The sequence below is a fragment of the Pelobates fuscus genome, chromosome 10 (assembly GCF_036172605.1).
Source record: "Pelobates fuscus isolate aPelFus1 chromosome 10, aPelFus1.pri, whole genome shotgun sequence".
Taxonomy (NCBI): Eukaryota; Metazoa; Chordata; class Amphibia; order Anura; family Pelobatidae; genus Pelobates; species Pelobates fuscus.
The window spans coordinates 38,729,014-38,751,604 of record NC_086326.1 but is presented as its reverse complement, the minus strand read 5'-3'; the positions used below and the strand labels follow the sequence as shown (position 1 = coordinate 38,751,604).

General features: G+C 36.1%; 1 protein-coding gene across 1 annotated transcript; it reads right to left on the bottom strand.

Annotated features, from left to right (window-relative positions):
• Nucleotides 1-1,015: 1,015 nt before the first annotated feature.
• LOC134574697 (putative DBH-like monooxygenase protein 2) lies at nt 1,016-20,691 on the bottom strand. Its single transcript, XM_063433815.1, has 13 exons — nt 20,398-20,691; nt 18,795-18,941; nt 18,197-18,352; nt 15,118-15,201; nt 14,761-14,928; nt 12,959-13,061; nt 12,098-12,264; nt 9,950-10,041; nt 8,625-8,721; nt 4,207-4,266; nt 3,483-3,616; nt 2,200-2,314; nt 1,016-1,177 (listed from the first exon to the last, which is right to left on the bottom strand). The coding sequence occupies exons 1-13, from the start codon at nt 20,689-20,691 to the stop codon at nt 1,094-1,096; spliced, it is 1,701 nt and encodes a 566-aa protein (XP_063289885.1). The 3' UTR covers nt 1,016-1,093.
• Nucleotides 20,692-22,591: the final 1,900 nt, after the last annotated feature.

Below are 22,591 nucleotides of genomic sequence, written 5' to 3'. Positions count from 1 at the left end.
TTGAAGGATTTGAGGGGTGTCCTTTATTTTGGTTGCTGCCTATTCATATATTGTTTGTTAATTAGTGCTGACTTTCTGTTGTTTTGTGTGTTTTAATGTAACTTGTGCCTCTGAACAATGATATATGCTTATAGATGCTTATACAAACTTTGGTATTAATTGCAGGCTGCTCTTGTGACCTACAAAGAAGCCCTAAAATGTGCATAGAACATCCTACCCTCCTGGTTGAAAGAATGTAACTTCAATAATATGAGTCTAGAACCCTCAATTACATCTCTTGAATTAGAAAAGAGGGAGTAATGTTGGGTTAAAATATAACCTCATTGCGTTGCATGTTGGCATATGTTGGTGTTTTATAAATAATGTAAACAATATAAAATATATACAGTATAGTTCACTTAGTTTAGTGCTTATTGTGTGCTAATTTTTTTAAAAAAACAATATAACATTTATTTCATAATTATATAGAATTACTATCTGGGATGTTATTTTCTGTTTTTAAAGAAATAAAATTGATAATTACTTGTACTGATGAATTCATAAAAATTTAAAATATCTCTCCCTTATTTGTATCAAAAGGAATGTATATGGTAATAATGCTCTGGCAAAATTAACTTCCCAGAAAATGAACTGCCTTACACTTTTGTGATGATTAGATATTACTGGAAGATGCTAGTTTCAGGACGACTTAGGACTGCTACAGGTCTGGAATGTTGCCAAGTATAAATTAACACAAAATCTGGACCAGTACAACTGTATCATTCAATAATTAACACAGTCTACAATAAAATACACCATAACACTTTAACCTTATTTATACATATATTCATACAAATCTAATGATTGGACAGGTGGCCCTTGTATTTCACAAGCAAACTGTGGGTATAACTACCCTTATGTTGGTTTTCAAGTTAAAATATTTAGTCATGTTTGGGTACCAGGACCCCAGGAGATGTTTTAGATAGTGGCAAAGATGTATCTGGCAAAGGAAGAGATTTTTGTTATAGTTCCAGAGACATGTCTGTATTTTCTACAGTAAGAAATAGTTCTAGATATCTCTAATGACTCTCCACAAGAGATTTAGAATTGGATTTTATGGAGAAATACTTTTATTGCATGCATGAGAGGTCGGTGGGGAGACAGGCAGAGCTGGAATCGTCTGGTTTACTCTATCCCCCTAAGAAAAAAGAAGACAACATGGAGACTCAGGTAATGGAAACAGGTACCAAAATGTACTCATTCATATTGACTATACAAACCATGCATCATATAGCCGTGTATCTAGTAGTCAACAAGGACTATGTACAGAACAGAGAGACATAGAGCCATGTACGACCCAATGCAACATAGCTGGGTTTCACCCAGTGATAAATTACTGCATATATCCTAAAAAAAAAAGTCTAATGTGTATGCACCTGGGATCTAGATAGTTATGTATCCAATAGTAACAGATCACAGTGTATCTTCCAGTAACTAGTAAATCTGCATTTCCCAATGATAGATAGCTTCGTACAGGAAAACCCAGGTTCAAATTGTTCTGACCACCTTACCAGTAAGTGTTCTTGGGCATGACGCCTAGCAATATGTATAGCCACCAACCTCAAATGCTTTTAGATTGTAAGCTTGTTCGAGCAGTTCCTTCTTTACTTTTCAATATCTCCTTCCCATAATTGTAAAGTGTTACTGAATATGTAATACATGCTAATAATATATAAATAAACACTAGTATTGTATAACTCATTGTTATGATATTAATATCATGATTTATGACATAAAATAAAGCATAATGAGGTTAATGCTTTAGAGGCACCACTAGGGGTAGTGTGTTGGATTCCATAAGCCATGTGCTCCTGGGAGTGACATTACAGGCCAGCCTACTTTAAAAATACACTGGAAATAAAAGCCAGATGTAGGAGGGATTCAGGGGACTGTGTAAGTTTGTTCATGTTTTGTATTGTACCATTTGAATCTATTGTATCATTTAGCAACTGTTATAGCCTTTTGTAAGTAATATGTAGTAGTTTTCTATTGTATAATTATTGTAGTATATTGACATTCTGCCTGCATGTGTTTACTTGTTATTATAATTATATAATTATATATATATAATTAAAGGCGTAATATTCATCTTTAAGTCACGGCCTCAATAGATATGTTTATGTAACATGCTGTCTTGCACTGAGATGAAGAAGTGTTTACCTTGCGGTTTTGTACTATGGCAAAGTGATTACACTCTATCTCTGCTTTCTGCGCAATCTCCCTCAGTTCATCATCCCATTCTATAGAATCAAGGTTGAGGACGGCATCCATTAAACTGGAAGAGAAAGGAGGGTTAAATTGTACATGTTCTATGTACACAGAATAGTAATGGTTACAGCCGTAATGTAGAATGAGGTGTACATCACATGCAGAATAAAGGGCACGTGCTATATTTTATTCCAATATTTCACAACCTTTTTTCGAACCAAGGATCTCGAAGGTGAACCATTTTCTAACCAGCTGTCCCTGACACCAATATTACACTTCCATTAACCAGACATTCAATTAGATACCAACAGTTACCTTTATCATTGACCACTAAATTTTCTACACACATCCACACACACTCCATAATCTACACGCATACACTACATCCCCTAAACACATACACAAGTCCCTATGCCCATCACATAGGCTATAGACTCTATACACAAGACCCAAACACACATATTTATACATTCACTACATACTCATACAAATGAGGATGGCAGCTTCCACCGTTCCTTCTGCTTTCTACTACTTCTTCTCCATGTCTCCCAGCAAACGAAATCAGAAGGAATTAAGAGGCACACAGGGGTCAAGAGGTTAAGAGGCACAATTACCACACTAAAGCTAAGGGGGTTGGGAAAGACACAATAGGGTAAGAGGGGTTTTTAGGTTAACAGAAGGTGGTGAGGTTGTGAAGAGACACACAAGAGTGAGTAGGTTGGGAGAGAAACACTATATTGTATGTGGAGTTAGGAGATAAAAACGAGGGTTGGGCCTAATGCACTTTCCACACTCAACCATGCATGCACATTAGCCCCCCTGTTGTATGATGTTGGAAGAGGTAGAGCGCCAACCCAGTGCAGAGAGACACAGATTTGTATTTCTAATTTTATAGGACCCTTTTAGGACCTCACTCACTCAGTAAGTCAAACAATAGCTTAGATTACTGGTGATTTATTCTAGTAGTAAACACGTTATCTGCTTAGCTGTGGAAAGCACCAGGGAAAGTAATATTCTTACACGTTGTTACCATTTTAGGCAGATCCATAATATTACTTTTTAATGAATAAATATATTATATAATATACATTTTGGATATAATAATAATTGCTTGTGACTACATGTATTTTATATATTCTTATCAGATGTTCATAAGCATTATACTTTTTTTTACTTGAGAACAAAGTAAGAAGGAAAAGGTTAAGAAGTATCTCCGTATTTGAGTTGGCACCTACCTATCAGTGTGCTCCTGCCCCAGTGCTTCAGTGATATAGTTGATGTCAACCAGGCTCCAGCAAGCAGCTATCTCAATCACTGGATGATAGAAGAGAAACCCTATGCACATCTCATTCATAGTACTTGGGCCACCCTGAGGAAGACAGACATTATTAACAAACACAGTTGTGTGCAACTTCATAGTAGAATTAGGAATGAGAAGCTTGCTCTTACTCCAAGTACAAATCTGGATTTAATGCATGCACTCTCATCTTCTACAGTGACAAGTTAATTACTATGACATTGGTGGAATGCACATACACAAAATCCTGAAACATTTCTTCTTTCATCCTTTATTTTCTGCTTTATATCACTTCATCCTCCCAATCTTATTCTTTTTCCCTTTCTTAATCTTTAACATTTATACTTTTCCCATCCTTCCTGTGTGCTGACTTTCTTTCTTATGGCATTTCCTGACATTTTCCTTCTTACCATTTCTTTTTCCTACTTATGTCTTTTTCGTGTCCATTTTTTCCTGTGTCGTAAGCCTTTATGCTTATGTTCAGACCCTAGGTCCTAAACTCAACCTTATCCTAAATTCTGCCCTTTTGCTATACCCTTCCTTGTTCAGTGCAATTGTCTGTCTTTATTCTGATGATGCCTACCTTCAATGTAAATGTCGAGTGATTCAAAGGTAAATACCAGTTATTCTTGTTTGTGTACAAAGTGGATGATCAGACTTACATATGTTGTTCCCTCCCGATCCATAGTGTTTCCAGTACATTCTACCATAATCTTATCACCCTGTAAAAATATGGAAAAAAATATCAAAACTTCTGTAAAAAAAGCTGGACCACATGAGATACATTTCCAAGTTCAATGGAGACATAGGTGATACATAGGAATCTGAGTCTCAACGTTTTTTTTTTTATGTACTATTGTTTGCAGACAGCAGAGGTCACAGAGATATGGGGTCATCCAGAAAAGAGCATGGGACATTCTGGGACAAAATAGAAGAACTATTACTATGGAGACAAACTGAATGTGTAAGCATTCAGCACTCATTCGAAAATATTATCTGTCTTCTTGTACTTTCCCCATGATGCGTTACAAAGTTTAATTTCTTGGAAAAATTCTGTATGCACCAAATGCAATTGCACAACCTCTAGATTCAAAGTTGTCTTTCAGGATAGCTAAAGAGATCATAATGGCTAGCTGTTTCCTCATTCCTTAGAAGTAAAAATGACTGGTCTAAAGGCTTCTTTTCTAAAAATGACTCATGCACTCATGCTTATTTCTAATGTCAGCAGCAGTGACAGAACTAATATGAAAAGGGCCATAGTACAAGGACATTTTAGACCCCCCTTGTAAGGTAGATCACCAACTATCATAAACTTCAACACTGTTTTTTTTTTCAGATGGGGATTTTACCACTGTCTGTGTGTTTGAATATAAGAATGTTTTTGCATTGAGTAGGTATATGTGAATATAGGTGTATATCTGTATGGAGTGTTGCTTTTTGAATACATGATTAAGGTCTTACGGCCGAAATGTTGTATCTTTGTTTTGTGTCCTGTACAATAACTAAATATACTTTATTCTTTACCCTGCACTGTTTAGCCTGTGGCTCTCTACTTCTGGGTTTATATTGGGGACTTGCAGACCTCACCCACAGAGCTCCAGTGCACCAAGATACTAGTGTGCAGCACTCCACTAATTGGTTGAATACAGTTTGTGTTTGTAAGCAGTTTTGTGATTTTAATGCAGGGTGTGTTTGTATATAGTGTTGCTGTTTGAATGTTTGGGTGTGTTTGTGTGCGGTGTTGTCATTTGATTAAAGTCGTGTATTTGGTTGTAGTGTTGGCATTTAGAATGCAGGGGGGTGTGTTTATGTGTAGTTTCAGATTTATACTCAAATACACATACACTGCCACACACAAAGAGATACACATACATTGCCACGTAATGACTTCTGTCTGAGTCTGGGGCTAGTGCAATCTCTCATTCCTTCCCTTCTCTCTGTGCCACCTCCTAGCCTGCAGAGCTCTATAATCTGGGACAAATTGATCTGTATACACTTCCTCCCCCAGTAATTCTGATTTGACAGGGGCCAGTAGTGCCGCTAGAGAACTGCAGAGCCATACCAGGATTCTGATTAGAGTTGCCCATTGGGTGGCTCCAAGTATAAGGGCCACCTAATAGGCCTCCTGCAGCTTGCAGGCCCTGGTGCAACCATTATGACTGAACCAGCAATAGCTCCACTTCTGGTCAGTAGGATTTACAAACCAGAGGCTAATCGCTAATGTGTCTGTCACTAACATCAATGAGAAGCAGCTATTTCTTAAAACTTTAACCATTAGCAACTCTCAATTCCAAAAAAAGAAAACCCTTAGCAACTCTCAATTCCTGTCTGGTGAGGCTTTTATTTGCTCCTATAGAGTAGAGTTGGAGACTGGTTGCTGAATTTTATTTGCTGTAACTATTTCTCAAAATTTCAAAACCTGTCATTGTTTGATGGAAAAAAAGTAATTAAAAAATTGCCGACTCTTCAATCATTATAGAGGGGAAAAAAAATGATATTAAGAAAACTGAATTATAGCCTGTGAACTTATCATATTTTCCTTTTTTTTTTTTTTTTTTTTAGGACCTACCTAAAATCTCTATGTATCATGTTTCCTCATCAAGCCACTCAGCGCGACCATGGAGATACCCACGGCCCAACACAGCGGAGGCTCTCCACTGGTCTCCACAGATAACTGTCAAGCCAGCCACGCATAGGAGTTGATTTATAACCATGTATTGAAAATGAATGTTCAGCTACTACCTAACTGAGTACATATGACACGTGAATATGCCAGTCTTTTATGTTAAGTTTCGTGCTGATGTCCGAAATTTCAATAGATATTATGTCCTAAGCAACACCCTCTAGTCAATGTACATGCTCACTGTAGCAATTGCAACCCTTTTATAGCACAGTCTTTATAAGAGACAGCAGATATAGAACCCCACACTGCTTGTATTGCACTAGATTTAGCCATGTTGCTCAGATATTCTGCTATCACTTTTATGCCTACTTGCTAGGACGTCACATAGTGATCCAGCGGTAACTATCTGATGCCATCTAGTCGATCCAACCAGATGTTATTTCTTTTTTTTTATTATACAGTATCTACGTTTTAAACCTGCGCCCCTCTAGCTTTCTAAGCCACATATGTGCACAGCTCTCCCTATATGCCTACACTGTTAAGCGTAATGCTAACGCTTCACTTGCTTCTACTATAGGGGCGTAGTGAGAACACCCGTGAATATAAGATGCGTCCAACATAAATGTAGTAACCCCACTTAGCTACTTAACCCCACAAGGCAAATTGGCTTCCAGGCTAAACCCCTCTATTGACCAGCCCCGTGGGCCTAAATGCCCAGCCATGCTATACATTGCTGCTGTTTCATAGCAACCAGTTAGCCATGCCCAATGTTATATCGGGATTTGTCCTGCTTGGCGATCGCCCCAGTTTCCCTTGTTTTTCGCCTAGTTTCCGTTCTCGAGACTAGACTAATCTTACCGTGACTCAAGGCTAAAGTCAGCTCTCTGTGCCCTTGTGGACATAGGGCTATACCCAAGTGCTTACATGTTTTGCTTTTTATGGCATTGCCACAACTATTTTATGCCCACCTATTATAATAAAGAAATCAGCGCAGTAACCAAGACATGACCCTGCCAACATTCTGATGTGTAAGAACTGTTTATGTACTTCTATATGCCATGCTATGTTCCACAAACTGAAGGAACCAAAAATATACCATTTAAGGCCGCAGTGCAGATAAACCCATATTGTTTCTGCCCAGCTACTTCGCATGTATACCTCCACTAACCCGCTATACGCATATGGTGCATATACCTACCTTTGCCAACGTAATGCTGCATGTTTTGACCACTAGGCACTATGTCACTATGTTTCTAGAACTCTTACAGCATACATCCCTAACACGCCTCCCCACTAAGGGACAGGCTGCGTAGCTGACCATCATTAACCCTTTTTGCGACTGCACTCCATGAGGACACATAAGTCCCAGAACATATACAGATATCCTGCTATCAGTTTAACTCGTTTGTTTTTGCTACTAGCTAGAGACAGCTGAACCGGCTTATGTTTATCTGCTTAATGTAGACCACGCCCAATATGTAATCCTGTTTTACTTTAACAATTATTACGCTAAACCTGTTATTAATACTTGTGAAAGTTCAATTAACATAAAATGAGGCTGTCATGCATAGAAGACGTTACATTATTTTATCATGCACCCATCTTGTACAACAATGTGCATCCCCTCTTCTTCATTATGTACCCTCGTATTCTCGTGTGCCTCAATAAAATAAAGAATTAAAAAAAAAAGAAAACTGAATTATATTTAAATCCTAAAGCACATATAATCAAACCATATCAAACATCAATAAAAAGGAAAAGAACCACATGCGTTTAAAAACTCAACAAATGTTCATAAGTTAATACAAGTGTCATTTAAATAAATAATTCACAGAAAATACATCAACATCAAAATTTTAAGCACCAACATGGACCCACAAACAGATATAATACATATTGGAATACACAATGGCAATTCATCTAAATTATTTTCCCAATTACAACATATATTATGATACAAAATATTTATTTTCATGGACCATTTTAAGTGACCATTATCCTCATTTTGGATATAGCATTGACTTAAACGTGAAACAAAATAGAGCTATGTCATGTACCACAAAATTGAATATCTGGGTTTGTCACAGTATAAACAAGAGGCTGCTGACATGACGTTATTTAAAATGAATGATTTTGGGCTGTAAGATACACTAGATGAATATAAGAGAATAACCATCTCTAGCAGATTGCATATTAGTGAAGCACAGATGAATACATTTAAGAATGATTTCACAATAAACACAATATGAATATACAGGGATTTGTGACAATTTATATCAAGACATTTCCAAATTTGTATTAAATTTGTATTAAATAGTTATGACAGCTACTGTCCTTTCAGTGTTATTTAGTAGCTGAATATAAATAGTACTTATATATTTGCTGAATCATTATATTTTAATAGATCATTCTTAGATAAAATATGGAGATTCAAAAGGGCACAATGCAAGTATTTACCATTTTTACAGTGACGGTTCCAGGCAGGTTTCTAATTTGTTGTAAAGTGAAATCGTATTTATTGTCCTCACCAAGACTGCCAATTAAAGTGTCATTGCTTGATAAAAAAAAACAGAGAGAGTTAAAGCAGACCTAGAACTAATTAAAGTCACCCCAAACATCCATCACTCCAAAGACATTCTTGTTCTTGAAGTAATTTATTGTAGCTGCTCCACTCTCTAGGGCATGGACAGGCAACCTTCGGCATTCCAGATGTTGTGGACTTCATCCCCCACAATGCTCTTACACCCATAATGATGGCAAAGCATCATGGGAGGTGTAGTCCAAAACATCTGGAGTGCCGAAGATTGCCTATGCCTGCTCTAGAGCGTGGTTAGGCAACCTTTGGCATTCCAGATGTTGTTTGCTACATTTCTCCTGATGCGTTATGGCTTGAAAAGCATTACGGGACATGTAGTCCACAACACCCGGTGCACTGAAGGTTGCCTACACCTACCCTAGAGATCTGTGGGTTACTTTGAAAGAGTTAGTTCATTATTGGCATATAATATTAACATTATCAACTCCACAATGAGTATATCAATGCTTAAGTCAATGTAAAGTACTTTAAATAAAAAAAAGTGTGTTTAAAAAAGGTGTTTAGTATAAGAACAGTGAGCACCTCAATAGTTAACTTGTTATTCAGTGATGGATAAAATTACTTTAAGATAAGGTTCATGCTTGTGACTTGTCCTGCTCTATATATTAACGAGTTAAGCAATGGTAACATCTACACAATCATATATATCTGCATACCTCAAATCCTCATAGATCGCTTGACCTTCATATTTTTCTCCACCTCCAAATGTTCTTTACCTCTAAATATACCTTTTTATAAATATAAAACTCTGCAGAATATGATGGTGCTATATAAATAATAATAACATAGTATTTAACCAGGAAATGTGCATTCTGATTACTCTGGTTTTCAGGTACATCCTGGGGATGTTACCTTAGCCCATCCAGGGGTTGTTACTATTACCCAATTTAATGGTACTCATTTTATCTACCTTGGAAGGATGAAGGGCTGAGTCAACCCTGCCAGGATTATGAACCTGGAACCCAAGGGTTGAACAGATTCTACTGATGATGCATTAGCCCACTGAGCTATCTCACCAACCTATAATAATTAATAAATAAATAAATAAATATATAATAAATGTACATATCTACAAAGGGTCCTTATAATATAGCAATATTCTAAAATGTGCATCAACTTTCCTCAGAAGTAAAATCAGGTACTTTGGTATGGGATAAGAGATTGAAGTAAATGTATAGCATCTTACCGATAATGCATGACCCTTATTCCACGTGCGGTGAGGTGAGCATGCAGAAGGAATGTAGTGACTGTCAGATCACCCACTGGCTTACCTAGAACCTACGGAAAGTCAAGAGAGATACACTGGGAAATATATATAAATAAAGGGGTTATAACTCTCTTGCACACAAGTTATCACACTTTGTGTAATTCTGCAACAGGTACATTTTGCTTGTACACATTACAAATTCTTGACTGTATGAATGCATGACAAATAGTGACACCAACTGGTTGAAGTCTGCATTACAGCAAGTGTTTTTTTCAGATTTGTCCAAAACTTTGACATCACCATATATCATTTTAAGGAGGCTTGATAAAACCTCGTGTATGATGTCAAGAGAAAGCATTAATATTGGAGAGAGAAAGTGATAAGAAAAGGGATTAAAATTGAATGATAACGTTCAGACAGGATGGAAGGCAAAACATAGGGCAATGGCAATGGACAACTCACACAAGAAAGAAGGTGGTGGTCTTTGAGTAGAAGGAAGGACCGTGCAAAGAGATACGTGAGTTCAAATTGGGGACAGAGGGTCGGTAAAAGGAAACAAGAGTAAGGATAGATTAAAGGAGCCAGTACCAGAAAGGGTGAGATAGAGGAAAGTGTCAATAAAAGTGTGGATGATAGAGTGAGAAGCAAGTGAAATGGCATAATCCCACCTACATTGTACTGATGTCTCCCAACCAATGCCAAAATATATGTTTAGAAGGACCTTAAAGATGCGCCCAAACTGCCATGTCTGTATTGAAAATACTTGACACCTGTTAGCATCCTCAATTAACTTGATGTCTTAAAACTGTGTTCTTTTGAAAGTGACAATCTCTTCTTTAACTTCACGTATTTGGCCCATTGAGCTTGACATTGCAATATTAAATGGAAGAAAAGATAAATATACAGGCACACCTGAAGTTTCTTCTAAAAGGAAGTCTTTTTATTTGGAACAAAAAAGTGGTAAAAAAAAAAAAGACTACCTTTTAGAAGAAACCTCAGGTGTGCCTAGATAGTTATCTCTTCTTCCATTTGATAACTCCACGGATTGGCCCTCCCTTTCTGGAGCACCCTGCAGGACGTTTTCCACCTTTAGTGTATACATTAAACTCTTGTTTTCTTGCTAACAATTACAATATTAAACATGACATTACAGTTTAGTCACAGTATGAAGACAATCATTTTTCTGACGTTGGTAACATTGCTGGCAAAAAAGTATGGAAAATTTAGACTTGTGATGACTTTGATGACATTGTTCTTCGAATCAGTATACATTTACCCACTAAACCTTTACAACACTTACAGGGCTATTCACTAATATATAAATTGGCAGGAATTCAAAATGAGTTTAAAATTTGAGTTCATAAAAGTCAAATAAGATGCACTTTGATTCCGCATTGGAGTGCCAATTTTTATCATGCTAGTAAAAATCTCTATGTGACTTTGGCAAAAAGTTGTAGAGAAGAAAGTATATGCTACCTCTTTTCTTTCAATATTTCAGACAGGATATGAATTATTAGCATAGAAGAAAAAATAAAAGTTTTGTTACATCCTGTAGGTGCAACAAAAATGAAAAAAAAATATATAAAACTTAAAAAAATAGAAATTGTCAAACACTATATTTATTTATAAGAAACCTAAAGTTTTTTTTGTTTTTTTTAGGAAAGCAGCTTAAAAAAAAATACCACATTAAAACAGATCTGTTTATTATGCATAGAAACCTAAAACGGATATTTCCACTTAGGGCCAGTGGCCACTGGATGCAGTGGAAGGTAGGTATACTTACCTGAAGCCACCCGTTGTGGCTGAGACCATTTTCTTCCTGGGGCCCACATCAGCTCCTGGTGCATCATCTGCCAAGAGTTGTGAGAGTACAACACTAAGGGTCTATGGAGGATCCTGCAAACCTCTACAGATCACTTCTTGCGATGAGCGAGATGATGTCTGAACTCCACAGTCATCACTTGTGATGGTTGATTGAATTGGACAAAAGTTGACAGTGGATCTCCACCTTGTGTAAACCTTTTATGTTTAATGTAAAATGCTTTAAAATAACAAATAATATCTTACTGTTACCAGTGAGTAAAACAAAACCTCCTTGCATTTTTTTATTTTTGCCAAACTTCTTACCTCGGGGATCAAGCTAGTGTCACAAATTCCATAATTTCTGAAATTTTTTGATCCTGGCGGGATGAATTGTAGAGGGAACGTGAATACACCAACCATTAGTATAGCACTATCATGTTCCCGCAATTCAGGTGTGTACAAAATCCGGATTCCAGAATTATCTATTATTCCTACAAAAAAAAACAAATATAGAGCAAGATGCCCACTGTAGTTTGCACACCAAAAGATGATTATCATAATAGAGTCATTGATACATGCACACTGCACATTAAAGGAATAGTCTAAGCATTAAAACAACTTAGCAGTGACACTGCAGGGACATGAACAATATACCAAAACTGCTTCATTAAGCTAAAGTGGTTTTGGTGATTAAAATATCCCTTTACCTCTTGATCCAAAGATACTTGCCAATTAGTTAAGAATAGTTATACACCTTCTTCAGGATCAGGAACAGGAGATATAGGAATGTATGAAAAGTTGATGATGATGAACATGAATCTTTTTTAGACTTTGTTACCTCTCACATTGCAAAACAAAACCCCAAAAAACACAGTCCTTGCTGTTTGGGTGCTTTTCACCATATGGACGCAGCACAATGCTATTTATTCTTGGTAGTGATTTACATGTCACAGGTTTGAGCAGAAGCATTTTACTAGTGATGTCCATGCCTTTACTATGAGAACTGGACTTGTGCACGTAGAGAAACGGACAAAGTGATTCTCTTTGGAAAATAACAGTTTTCTGAATACCATTTGGTTGAAAGTCTGCCCAGTTTGACCGTATCCCAATTTGGAAAATGAATCAGGGAAACCAAAAAAAAAAAAAATATGTATCATATATTACACATTTGTTATAACCCCATACCTTCTATCTCTTCAAAGTTACTGTAATGAATTTCAATCCTGATATACTGAGGGTCATTCTCTGTGCCTATGGATACGCCTGTGGTATTTGGAAAATAAAATGCCTGCAAAAAAAAAAAAATAGATATAAACAAAATCATACCTTTTTTAATTATTAAAAAAAGACAACCTTGAGCAATGTTCTATAGAGGTCAACAATCACCAAAAAACATTTAACATAAATATAAGTAATACAGCTAAGGAGCCGACTGTGCATTTTATTACAATTTCTAACATTTTACAAATAATATTTGTAAGCCTTGGTAACCGCTACAAAACATTTGAAATCAAAGCCGAGACAATCAGGGGGAGTACTGGATCAAGACGCTGTCAATGACACTTAATGCATTCAGCAAAATCAAACCAATATACAGAGAACAATACAAGTGCACAAATTACTATAACTAATATATTAACAAAGTGGGAATAAACCACAAGGGGGGTGATATTATGTACTATGTTATTATGTTTCACTCCAAATGGCCACCTGGTATTGAGACAAAGAGAATATTTCTTCATTTAGATACAAAATGTCAAGTCATCAGCCAATATGGAAAATAAAAAAATGTTAAAAAGATGTCATTCCAGTCTTAATTAAAACGGCTCTTAAACTAGTTCCATATAGCCATTTGAATTTTATCCTATCATGTTGTACTTCATATTTATTTTTACTTGTTCTCTAAAGTGTACATTGTAGCTACCATAATCAGTCTTGAAAGAGGCTCAAGACACATTAATAAGTACAAGCCTAGAATAGTGATGATAGAATTCACATCTGATTTAGAATTAATTCTGCTAGGGCAGGGGTGCCCAAAGGGTAGATCCTAAGATGTTTTAGAACTACAACTTCCATGATTCTTTGTCATTCTAAAAGCATTCTGAAGGCATGCAAAGCATTATGGGAATTGTAGCTCTAAAACATCTGGGGGACGACCTTTTAGGCACCCACGTGTTAGGGGATCTTGTCTGTAATTCAAAAATCCAGAAAACATCATTTTCATCATAAAAAAACATCATAAAGCTTCCAAAGTATGTCTCCTCCACTTCTAAATAGTGAGCATTATTCTTTGCCTGAAGTATATCATTTAAGATCACCATCATCACACTTCTAAAACTAACAGTTTAAAGGAGATTTCAATTTATTTTGATCTGTAATTAATATGTGCTTGTGAATTTATTCATTAAATCTTCTAGTGGTCTTTCACACCTATTGGACATTGCATTTTAAACAAACAAACAAACAAACAAACAAACACAAACAAACAAAATAGGCCACAAAACTAGAATCCTATTTTATGAAAGTGACAATTTTGCATGGTCTGCCTGTTGAAAATGATACAAATTGAGATGCTTCTTGACATATTTGAACACTTGCAATGTTTGCCTCTGCATTGTAACCAACTTGTTTTCTCATTTACAATATAGATGACTGCGAGAGAGATATGAGCCCAGCGTTTTGCTCATTCTGATACTAGAATTATTAATGGTAAATATATTTTATACATTTCATCTAAATTCAAGTCAGGCAACTAATTATTTAATATAGAGTACTGCTTGCAAAAGATAGCGGCCTTGGAAAATTCTAATAGGTCAGGGGACTGGGATCTAGGAATTCTACTCCAGCATTCCCCCCAAAAATATTGTGCTATCAACAAATGTTATATTTATATATATTTTTTAATTCATGTATTATTTATGCATATTATTAAATAAGAAGGAAGCACGCTCACCAATATGTAAATACAGGAGAGTCTTCTCACTCACCTCTCCCCCTACAGCCCATCCCAGCATGGGTGTCATGCATTGTGAGAATCGAACATCACTGCCATAACAGTCTCCAACCTCAAATGTGATTTCAGTAGAGTTGGCGCAAGTGTAGATCAAAATGTGATGGACTATATCAACACTCTTGGGGTCAATCATTGGCTCATACTGCAGAGAATTTAAGGACGGGGGATAATGCAACATTGTTAGGTTGACTGTCGAATAGGTGGGTAAATGTTAGGACATGGAAACAAATGAGGAAAAGGAGGCTCAGTCAATTAAAGAAAGCTGCTAAAGTTGACACATCATCTATTGATTGACTTTGACTGCAATGATATGGATTATGGAAATAGTTACCATTATAATATGATGTTTTGTAGAAACTTGGGGTAGAGGGAGGAAAGTGCAGGCGTATGTAGTGTCTTGATCTGGAATAGGAAACTGCAACAACAAGGACATATGTGAATAGAGGCCCACATAAACACATTCATGCACTGGTAATTTAGCTTATTTATGTTTATATTTATTTAGCTGACATAGGCATGCAATAGGAAAAAATAAATGAAAAAAATTGCAACTTTCACCATCTGCAAAATTCACATTTTTGACATTCTGGGTGTAGTGTAGGAACTGTATGTTTGCATAATGTTTATTTGATATGGTATCAAACACAACTACGCTAACCAGGCACCTTGCTATACAAGCAGAACACCCAGTTATCATTTGTAAAAGTGATGGTGTAAACAAGGAAATGAATAACATTTAAAATATTAAAATTATTATAATGTAATAATTATTATAATAAACGTATGTATTTTACTCAACTCTTTAAAATAAACATTTACAAAATAATGCTATATCTCTGAAACTGCAATGTTTTTCATTACAGCGTTAAGAGGACAGAGGCACTCCACCCAGACAACTTCAATAAAATGAAGTGGTCTTGGTGCCTTTAGTGTCCCTTTAAAATTGACTCTCCATCTGTTTCCAAACAGACATCTGCTCTAAATTAAGTTACTTTACTGATAGCATTGATGTATTGAAATCCTACACGTTTAAGAAAATGAAAAGAGGTTAAATTTCTGCATCACACTTCTACTTAAAGAATCAGTGCTGGCAATCCAATCATTTTTGTTTAATTATTTATTTAGGAGTGCAGGCAGACATGTAGTTTAACAATAAATCCAGAATGTAGCGCTTATATGACAAAAATAAATAAATAAATTATTATTCACCTTTTAGAATTTTGGAGCAATAATCCACTATCAAATCGGTTCATAACCTAAGAAAAATAATCATACATAGTGTAAAGTTGTATAACGTATTAGTGGTTAATAGTGGCTTAATTGGCACACTCACAAGCAAAGAGCTATGAACCCAGCTCTGGTATGAATGGCTTCTGGGTCCGTACAGGCGACCCACCCCTATTCGTGTTGAAGAACAAGAGGTAAGTCAGGAGTCAGGATATACTGACTCACTTTCACAGCGTTGTGCAGATTAGGGACTGCACTCCCTGATGAATGATGTTGGGAACCAGGATCCGTAAAAACAAATCGATTTATTACAAAGAATATAATATATAACAAATAAATAAAATAGCTGCAATGAGCTCTAAAAACAATCCGGGACGCGTTTCACCACAGCGTGGCTTCTTCAAACCGGGTATAATCGATAAGTGTCCTAAGGTTCCCTATACAAGTTTAAATAATTAAAGTTAATTAAGTTATTTAAACTTGTATAGGGAACCTTAGGACACTTATCGATTATTCCCAGCATCATTCATCAGGGAGTGCAGTCCCTAATCTGCACAACGCTGTGAAAGTGAGTCAGTATATCCTGACTCCTGACTTACCTCCTGTTCTTCAACACGAATAGGGGTGGGTTGCCTGTACGGACCCAGAAGCCATTCATACCAGAGCTGGGTTCATAGCTCTTTGCTTGTGAGTGTGCCAATTACGCCACTATTAACCACTAATACGTTATACAACTTTACACTATGTATGATTATTTTTCTTAGGTTATGAACCGATTTGATAGTGGATTATTGCTCCAAAATTCTAAAAGGTGAATAATAATTTATTTTATTTTTTTTGTCATATAAGCGCTACATTCTGCATTTATTGTTATTTTACATGGTGATAAAGAGGAATTATTTGAATGTTTAGCAGCTGATAAATCAACAAATTTGATATTGTCTTAAAAATTACTTTATAACAAGCGTTGGTTCCATTATTACTTATATTAGACATGTAGTTTACACAACAATATAATACATTCTAAGGTTCATAACAGCAAGGAACAATACACAAGAACTTTGGGCATAGAGCAAACGTAACTGTTAATCGATAACTCCTGACTCAAAAGGGTTTTTCTTTATTTTATCTATAACTGAGTAAATGTTCTCACTAAAAAGAAATAGAAAACCATACCTTAGCAAAGGTGGTCATTGTATTACCTACTTGGGCCATGAGTTTATCCTTTAGGTAATTATGTCTGATTTTGACAATAACACTATCCAATTAGGTACATCTTTACTGAGCCAGGCTTGCACTAGTGCGCGTCTTGCTACCAAGGTTATCTTACTCAGTAGTTTCTGTTCACATTAGGTCAGACCTTCCGTAGGCTAAGCCAGCGAGAATGACCATGGCTCAATGTCTATATGCCTGTGCTGTACCTCTTTTAATAGGTCTCTAATTACACTCCAGTACCCTAGCTACCTCGGGGCAAGTCCTCCTCATGTGAACATAAGTACCTTTTTGGCCACATCCACTCCAACACTCATCTGTAGGGGACCTGCCCATATGGAATTGCTTAATTGAGGAGGTGTACCACCTCATCAGAGTTTTAATGCGCTTGTTCTTGGAGCATCACGCAAGTCGAGGTCTTAGCTGCTGCTTCCCAGATGCCTTCCCACTAATCCCCTCCATCCTTTGTTGCAGGTCAGTTTCCCACTGGTCAATATATCTCAGAGTTCTCTCATCTCCAGATGGAACACTGTGCTGAGCATATACTGCAGTGATCAGTCAATCCAACCATTTGTAAGCGAACTTGGACATTTATTTTAAAAGAAAATATAAAATGATATTTTAGGTTTAAAAACAGATGCCATTATCAGTTTGATGGCTCTATTTTGTGTGCACCGGTGACTGTAGAAAGGTTATAGATAATGAGGGAATAGGATGAAATATTTGTTCCTTCAATATCCTTACCAAACAAAAAAGAAACAAACCAATAAAAGCACAAAAAAATATTTTAAACTAGTGTGCATTAGACATGTGTCTATTGTAAAAATTAATGTGTTCCTGGTCTTCTTAAATCAGAAGAATGAGAGATACATATAACCACAATAACAAGTTAACTTGATAAAACTAATTTCATTTTTTTTATCCCTGCCCCCCTCCCACCCTCATGCATTCACAATAGCTGAGGTACTTACATTATTCAATTTGAGATCATAGGACAGGAGTTTACTAGGATTTTCAAACACTGATTCCACTAACAGGAAAAAAGTGGGTCTGTAGAAAAAGTGATCTTCTGTATATGTGAAATCGTTACTTTCACCGTAGATCACAATCACACGCAGAGTGTCATTCTACCACAGGGAAATACATACTTTCAGTAAATTGTAGGTTATTATGTAGTTATTAGAATATGCATCTGACATGATAACTTGAAGTTAGAACAGCACCCTAAGTGATCGTGGTGTAAGAGCCCATATTACATTATGCTTTTCCACAGATTCTAAAGGTATTTATCAAAAGATGAATTTTGCAAAACAAAAGAAGAAGAAAATAACAGAGTTTTATAGGTTTAGATAAAATTATGCCTGTTATAAAAACTGAAATATAATTTTCCTTCAGTAAAACGCTCAAATTATTCATTTTCAAATGCATATTATGACAAATGTTGATCTAGTGTACCATTATCAGTAATATATTAAGAGATATATTCTATGGTTTAGAATGCAATTATTTACTTATTGGTCATCATATAAACAGTTCTTTTAGAGGCAATACAAAAAAATAAATTTTCACCTCAATGTCTTGGTCAAAAGGGTCGCATGTAAACCATTTGCGCCAAACTCTCAGGAAGCTGTGTGTATCATTATTCTTCAAGTCCATCAGTTTATAATCCTGTGACTCATCCTTCTCGGGGGGCCAATCCCCAGTCATGTAGCCATCCTAAAGACAAATCCGCCAGATAACAGACAGTTAAAGGCAATTGATATTTAAACAGATGAAACTATATAGAAACATAGAAACATATAATGTGATGGCAGATAAGAACAATTCGACACAACTAGGCTGCCCAATTTTCCAAAAACTCTCATTAGTCCCTGGCCGTATTTTATATCTAGAATAGCCTTATGCCTATCTCATACATGCTTGAACTCCCTCATTGTGTTAATCTCTACCACTTCAGTTGGAAGGCTATTCCATGCATCCACTAGCATCTTAGTAAAATAATACTTCCTGATATTATTTTTAAACATTCGTCCCACTAATTTAAGACTATATCCTCTTGATGTGGTAGTTTTTCTCCTTTTAAATATACTGTCCTCATTTATTGTGCTGATTCCCTTTAGGTATTTAACTGTTTCTATCTTTTCCCCTCATATCATCTCTCATCCAAGCTATACATGCTAAAACACTTTAACTTTTCCAGGTAAGTTTTATCCTGCAATCCATGAACAAGTTTTGTAGCCCTTCTTTGAACTCTCTCCAAAGTATCATTATCCTTCTGGAGATTTGGTCTCACCAGTGTTCTGTACAATGGCATGAGCACTTCCCTCTTTCTACTGATAATACCACTCCCTGTACAACCAGCCATTCTGCTATCATTTCTTGCTGCTCTATTACATTGTCTGCCTACGTTTAAGTCATCTGAAATAATCACCCCTAAATCCTTTTTCTCAGATGTTGAGGTTAGGACTGTATCAAATATTCTATACTCTGCCCATGATTTTTTACGTCCAAGATGCATTACCTTGCACTTATCCACATTAAATCTCAGTTAACACAACTCTGGCCATTTTTCTAGTGTACATAAATCATTTGCCATTTGGCTTATCCCTACTGGAGCATCAACCCTGTTGCAAATCTTTGTATCATCAGCAAAAAGACATACCTTACCATCAAGACCTTCTGCAATGTCACTAATATAAATATTGAAGAGAATTAGTTCAAGTACAGATCCCTGAGGTACCACACTGATAACAAGACCTTGCTTCGAATATACTCCATTGGCTACAACCCTTTGTTGCCTGTTACTCACCCACTACCTAAACTATTCAACAATATTGGAATCTAAACTAAAAGATTGCAGTTTATTGAAGAGCTTTATATGTGCACCAGTGTCAAAAGCCTTACTAAAATCTAGGTAAGCAACGTCTACTGCACCACCCTGATCTAATATTTTAGTTACCCAATCAAAAAAAAAAAATCAATAAGATTAGTTTTGTATGAAGTAGACCCATGGTGATTGTCAAACTTTTAAAACTGTTCCTACATTCTCTATAAGCAGCATCTTTTATAAATCTCAACCAGTAATTACTAATAACTATATGATTATAAATGTATATTTTTACAGGGGCATGTTTATCTAAAATAACAATACATATGGATTCCGTGGACTCACATATATAAAGACTTGTTCTTCATGCCAGCCTGCAATCACAAAGTCACTTCCATTGAGAGACCCATTAGGGCTGAGTCCTAAGCTTATCCATGATGCTTTTTTGACCTGGACCTCCAGAACAATTTCTTGATTCTCTCTGTCATATCCCCAAAGTAGAAAAGCTGTCTCATCACTTCCTCGAGACTTCACTATTTCTGAGTATTGTAAGTCTATAGTCCTTACAGACCCTACAATGCAAATGACCTTGGCTAAGATCCACCAGAAGTGACATGTTGGACCTTTCTCAGCCTTCATGGCAAGAGCTTCCAGCTCAGAGTAGAGAGGGCATGGTGTGGAGTATGTGCTTAGTCCTCTGTATAAAGAGGTATGGTTGTTTTATAATCTCCTTTTAGGGCTTCATTTCACATGAGTTAATATCTATTTTCCTGCCTTTTTATGTTATCAGATTAATGTCTTATATACTTAAATGTTTCTGATTACAAGATTAGGTAGAGATAGTGATATTCAGCTTCCCATCTTTGGATAATATATTAAATAATGTTTAAGTGTAAGGTGCGATCAAATAATTTAATTCCTCTAATCTCATGAGTCTTTATCTAAGTAAAAAACATCCAACATCATAACCATACATTTTTTTTAAATAAAATATATAAGGAACCTGAAGGCAGTTTTGTGAATGCATCTTCATTAAAATACTACCACAATGCCAACATAATGTTAGTGTATAGAGATAGTTATTGCCTATAACAACAATTAGTACAGCTGCCTGGTTAGTACTAAACATCTGTACTATATATGTTATTGCAGACTGACTTTTTGTATCTTTACAGTAGGGGTGAATTAAAGAACAGTTCTAGAACAAAGATTGCTTTGTTTACAATAAAAACCCCTCTATAGCGCAACTATTTCAGGTTGTGACATCTACAGTTTTATTTTGTTTTGTTTTTTATTTATTTATTGTGTACAAGGTGTACAGAATAGACTTTAACCCCTTCAGGACGGGTGACGGACGAGGTCCATAATCCTGGGGATACCCTTAACGACGAGTGACGGACCTTGTCCATCACGTGGTAAAATTAACCCCAGATCGCCGCGATCGTGGCGATCGCATGGTTAATGGTGCTCCGGTCTGCCTCTGTATTAGAGGCAGACCGGGAGCACCGGATTGGGCTGTCCCAGCACATGTGCCCGCTGTGACAGCATGTCAGAGCGAGCACATGCGCTGTGTATACTCACCTTCCGCCTCCCTGCACTTCCGGGTTCACTGTGAAGTGCAGGGAGACGGATCAGTGCTGATCCGGCCCCCTGTGTAAAAAAAAATAACGTTTTAATAAAATCCCACCCCCTTTACCCATTTTAATAAAACAATTAACCCCTTCCTTGCCAATTGATCACTGACTACAGTGATCAATTGGCAGGGATTACATTTTACTGTCACCTGTTTGTTTGTTTTTTAACCCCTGAGGGTTAAAATGTACTTTATTAATTAATTAAAATATCTTAAAATTATATATTTAGCTAACTGGGGTGGGTGGAAGTTAGTGGGGAATTTGGGGATTTGGAGTTAGGCTAACTAGGGGTTAACGTTAAAAAAAGTTTTAAAATAAGCTTTAAAAAGTTAAAAATTACTTTTAAAAAAAAGTTTTAATAGCGTTTAAGTAAAAAATAAAAAAGACACCCCCTTTACCCAGTCCAAATAAAAATTAACCCCTTCCCTGCCAGTCGATCACTGCCTACAGTGATCAAAATACAGATCACAGTACTATACTGTGATCTAATTTGTTTTAACCCCTGAGGATTCATTTTTATTTATTTATTAACTCTCAGGGGTTTAATTTATTTAATTAATTTAAATATTTTATAATTATATATTTTGCTAGCTGGGGTGGGTGGGAGTTATGGGAAATTGGGGAATTTACGGTTAGTGCTGCTTACTGCTAGTTAGGGGTTAACGGTAAAAAAAAACTTAGAAAAATGTTAAATCTGTAAAAAAAAGTTTTAAGAAAGTTTAGGAAAGTTTACAAAAAAATAATAAGCAAAACAAAAGTTTAAAAACTAGTTTTAAAAAGTTAAAAAAGTTTAAAAAAGTAAAAAAAATACATTAAAAAATACTCATTACCACTACACCTGGAACAAACTAGAGAAAAAATTATCCCATGGAATGGTTATTTCCCAAATGTGCCCCTCCAATGTC